This window comes from Manacus vitellinus, unplaced genomic scaffold (genome assembly GCF_001715985.3).
Source record: "Manacus vitellinus isolate BGI_N305 unplaced genomic scaffold, ASM171598v3 scaffold_32_pilon, whole genome shotgun sequence".
Lineage (NCBI taxonomy): Eukaryota > Metazoa > Chordata > Aves > Passeriformes > Pipridae > Manacus > Manacus vitellinus.
Genome location: NW_021940460.1, coordinates 7,079,977 through 7,084,322, shown reverse-complemented (window position 1 = coordinate 7,084,322; position 4,346 = coordinate 7,079,977). Strand labels below are relative to the sequence as shown.

Below are 4,346 nucleotides of genomic sequence, written 5' to 3'. Positions count from 1 at the left end.
AGCCCTCACCTCACACCCCTGCCCTGCCTCGGCCTGCCTTCCCCACTGACCCGCTGACCACACCAGCAGGGCGCTCCGGGCCATGGGGGGAGGCGTGGGGGGCTGTGCCAGATGCTGATCCCTCGTGGTCCCCCCCTGGGGTGTCAGAGTCAGGCACTGCATCCCCCAGCCAGGCACCCACCACTGCTGGAACATCCCTGGCACCCCGCACTGGGGCTGCTGTGGTGCCTGGGGATGAGGAGGGAACCACAACCACCTCCACCATCACCACCACCACTGTCACCACGCTGCAGGGGCCAGGTGAGTACTGGGGAGGAAGCTGGGGGGAACTGGGGTGAAGTGCGACTGAGCTGGGATCTTGTCTGTCATCAGCTCCCTGTAACCGGACGCTGGCGGGTCCTGAGGGTTGGTTGGTGTCCCCGGAGCCAGCTGGTGTCCCCTATGATGGCAGCCTGGACTGCACCTACACCATCTCTGTTTACCCTGGCTATGGTGTGGAGCTCAAGGTGAGCTGAGGGCTGCGGGTGGGACAGGGTGCCAAGTGCCTGCAGACAAGTGTGGGATGTGCCCTGCTCCCTGCCATGGCTGTGTGGCTGTGCAGGGTGCAGCAAGCACATGGTCTTGTCCATGTCCTTGTTCCCATTCCTGTGTCCCTAAGCCAGCAGAGTGGCTCAGGGCATTGCCCATCCTCAGGCTCCAGCGCAGAAATGTGGGTGCATGAGTTGATGGGATGTCCCAGGATGCTCCGTGCCCACCAGCTGCCGTGGCTGGCACCCATCACAAAGAAGTGCTGTGAGATTTAATTAACGAAGCCCTGATGGAGAAGGTGTAAGCAATGCCGGCAGGTGCCGTGCTGTGGTGCAGAGCCAGGAACGCCCAGAGCCCATCTGCCAGGAGCAGAGGCTGACAGCAAATCCTGCTGTGCTGAGGGCACATGCTGCTGCTGTCAGCGGCACGTGGCCATGTGTCCCTGTCTCTGCTGGACCCGCTGCTGAAGGTGCCGCGGGGCAGTGCCGTGGCTTGCTGAAAGCTGGTGGTGAGCCAAAGGCAGCATCTCCACCATCAGCCTCACTCCAGCCCACACTCACCAGTGCTGCTGCTCCTCACCATGCAGCACAGCTTAATTAAGATCATTAATAGCAAATTGCTCCAAGGGGCTGGAACACACATACACCTGGCTGTGGACGAGGCTGTCGGCGTGGGTCTGGCTGTGTCATGGTGCTCCAGCAGGGCTGCTGGCTGGTGCCAGCCTCTCTTGGCATGGAGGATGATTTATGGTGCTGCTAACCATGTTTGAAAGGTGCTGCCCTGTGCAGACAAGCTCCAGTGCACTATCGACCATGGAGAAGCCACTCAAGGACCAGCTCCGAGCTGGATGTGGGGTGATGCTCTGGTGGTGACACTTGTGTCCCCTGCAGGTGGAGAACATCAGCCTGGCAGAGGGGGAGACGCTGACAGTGGAGAGTGCAGGAGGCCTGGAGCCCATCCTCCTGGCCAACGAGTCCTTCCTGCTGCGGGGCCAGGTCATCCGCAGCCCAGCCAACCTCCTCACCCTCCGCTTCCAGAGTCCCCGGCCCCCCAGCCCTGGATCCTACCACTTTCACTACCAAGGTATAGGAACAGAGACTCCCCTGTAGCCCCTGGGGGCCTTCCCTACTGACATGGCACTAACTTGGAGTGTGGTCATGCACCACGAGTTTATCTGTGCCACTGGCAGGTTTAAGGGGGCACTGACCGGGTGAAGAACACTCACGGAGAGCTAATTGGTGTGAGCAATTACAGGCTCATTTGGCATAATTCCTGGCAGCCATAGCACCATGTCACCCAGTCCTGCAGCACCCAGGCATTTTGTGGGGGGCTGGGGAGGTGGGTGCTGGGATCTGGAGGGGTATGTTGCCCCCCTGCCCTTGGTAACATCACCACCTGCCCCCAGCCTACCTGCTGAGCTGCCCCTTCCCGGCACGGCCGGCTTTCGGGGAGGTCTCTGTCAGCAGCCTGCACCCCGGTGGGGACGCCCGCTTCCGCTGCACCACGGGGTACCAGCTGCAGGGTGCCCGCCGGCTGCTCTGCCGCAACGCCACCCGCCCCTTCTGGAGCGCCCGTGAGCCCCTCTGCCTCGGTAAGCACCGGCACCGTGGGGACACGGCACAGCCGGCACGGCACAGTTGGCCACTGATGGTGCCTCTCCCGCAGCTGCGTGCGGCGGGGTAGTCCGGAATGCCACAGTGGGACGCATCGTCTCGCCCGGCTTCCCTGGGAACTACAGCAACAACCTGACATGCCACTGGCTACTGGAGGCGCCTGATGGCCACCGCCTGCACCTCCACTTTGAGAAGGTGTCGCTGGCAGAGGACGATGACAGGTTTGGCCCTGAGGCTGGGGGGCTTGAGGGGTGGGGGCACTCTGGGGCAGCCCCGCACAGGGCTGTGTTCAAGGATGAGTGTTGTTGGCCATATTCAAGGATGGGGGATGCTGGTCATGCCTGTGGATGGGTATCACTGACCATATCCCGGGATGGAATCCATCAGCCACGACCAGGGATGGGTACCATTGGTCATATTCAAAGATGGCTGTAGCTGGCCAGGTGTGGCCACTGTTGGCCATTAGCCACAGTCAAGGATGGGTGCTGCTGGCCACGTTCAAGGAAGATACCACTGGCCATGCCCAAGGGTGGGTGCTATTCACCATGCCCAAGGATGGTGCTGTTGGCCATGGCCACCACAGCACCCTGCCCCTGTCATGCCTTGGCAGGCTCATCATCCGCAATGGCAACAACGTGGAGGCACCACCAGTGTACGACTCCTACGAGGTGGAGTACCTGCCCATCGAGGGGCTGCTCAGCACTGGGCGCCACTTCTTCGTGGAGCTCACCACCGACAGCAGCGGGGCTGCTGCGGGCATGGCACTGCGCTATGAGGGTATGGGGCCGGGGCTTAGGGGGGCACCCAAACATCCCTGTGCCTGCCTGGCCCCTGCAGACCTTCGCTCCTGTGCCCACAGCCTTCGAGCAGGGGCATTGCTATGAGCCCTTCGTCAAGTATGGGAACTTCACGGCCAGCGATCCCCGGTACCCTGTGGGCACCACAGTGGAATTCAGCTGTGACCCCGGCTACACGCTGGAGCAGGGCTCCACCATCATCGAGTGCGTTGACCCCAGTGACCCCCAGTGGAACGAGACAGAACCAGCTTGCCGTGGTGGGTGCCAGGACTGGGGGGCCAGGGGGGCTGAAACTGGAGGTCTGATGGGTGTCGGGGCTGGAGGGTGCCACGGGGGCTGGGGGTTGCTGTGGACGCTGGAGCTGAGGATGGGACATGAGAGATGCTGGAGCCACCGTGTTGTTGCTGGAGCTGAGGGACATGGTGGGAGCTGGAGACAATGGGAATGGTGGGTGCTGGAGACAGGGATGAGCTACAATGGGTGCTGGAACCACCATATCATGGCGCGTGCTTGAGCTGGAGCCAGTGGGGATGGTAAGTGCTGGACTGGGTCCTGGGCACTGGGTGGAGGGGGCTGTGGTGGGTGCCCCGTGGCGGTGCCGAGCCCGGTGTCTGCCCACAGCGGTGTGCAGCGGGGAGCTGACAGACACAGCTGGTGTGGTGCTGTCACCCAACTGGCCAGAGGCGTATGGCAAGGGCCAGGACTGCATCTGGGGGCTGCACGTGGAGGAGGACAAGCGCATCATGCTGGATGTCCGCGTGTGAGTGTGGGGATGGCCCGGGATGGGGATGGTGGGATGGGGGGGTCCATGCACCTCCCGCCCTCATGGCCCCAATGCCCCAGGCTGCGGCTTGGCTCGGGGGACATGCTGACCTTCTATGACGGGGACGACCTGACGGCGCGAATCCTGGGCCAGTACACGGGTGCCCGCGGACGCTTCAAGCTTTACGCCTCCACCGCTGACGTCACCGTCCAGTTCCAGTCTGACCCCGGTGCCGGCCCCTTCGCCTATCGACAGGGCTTTGTCATCCACTTTTCTGGTGAGCCCCACTGGCAGGACAGTGTCACGAGTGTCCCTGCTGTCCCCACTGCCCTGCTCACCCCTCCATCCCCACAGAGGTCCCCCGCAACGACACCTGCCCCGAGCTGCCAGAAATTGCCAATGGCTGGAAGACGTCCTCGCAGCCGGAGCTTCTCCATGGCACTGTGGTCACCTTCCATTGCTACCCTGGCTTCCAGCTGACCGGCACTGACCTCCTGATGTGCCACTGGGACCTGACGTGGAGTGGTGACCTGCCCTCCTGCGAGCGGGGTGAGTGGCCCGCCGGTGTCCCCCTGCCCTGCAGTGTGTCCCCGGCCACCGTCACCATTGGTCAATCCCTCTTGCAGTGACAACCTGCCGGGACCC

At 62.9% G+C, this 4,346-nt stretch overlaps 1 protein-coding gene across 1 annotated transcript in view; it reads left to right on the top strand.

Annotated features, from left to right (window-relative positions):
* The window catches only part of SEZ6 (seizure related 6 homolog), a gene marked incomplete at its 3' end in the record, with an annotated part of 8,778 nt that extends 4,434 nt beyond the window's left edge, over positions 1–4,344 (top strand). Inside the window, exons 2-12 of the mRNA XM_029961285.1 lie at positions 3–300; positions 373–506; positions 1,419–1,611; positions 1,934–2,119; positions 2,194–2,362; positions 2,752–2,918; positions 3,001–3,195; positions 3,560–3,698; positions 3,782–3,978; positions 4,056–4,250; positions 4,328–4,344. Of these exons, the coding sequence (XP_029817145.1) occupies positions 3–300; positions 373–506; positions 1,419–1,611; positions 1,934–2,119; positions 2,194–2,362; positions 2,752–2,918; positions 3,001–3,195; positions 3,560–3,698; positions 3,782–3,978; positions 4,056–4,250; positions 4,328–4,344 (1,890 nt within the window). The remainder of the gene's footprint in view (positions 1–2; positions 301–372; positions 507–1,418; positions 1,612–1,933; positions 2,120–2,193; positions 2,363–2,751; positions 2,919–3,000; positions 3,196–3,559; positions 3,699–3,781; positions 3,979–4,055; positions 4,251–4,327) is intronic.
* Between the last annotated feature and the right edge of the window lie 2 nt (positions 4,345–4,346).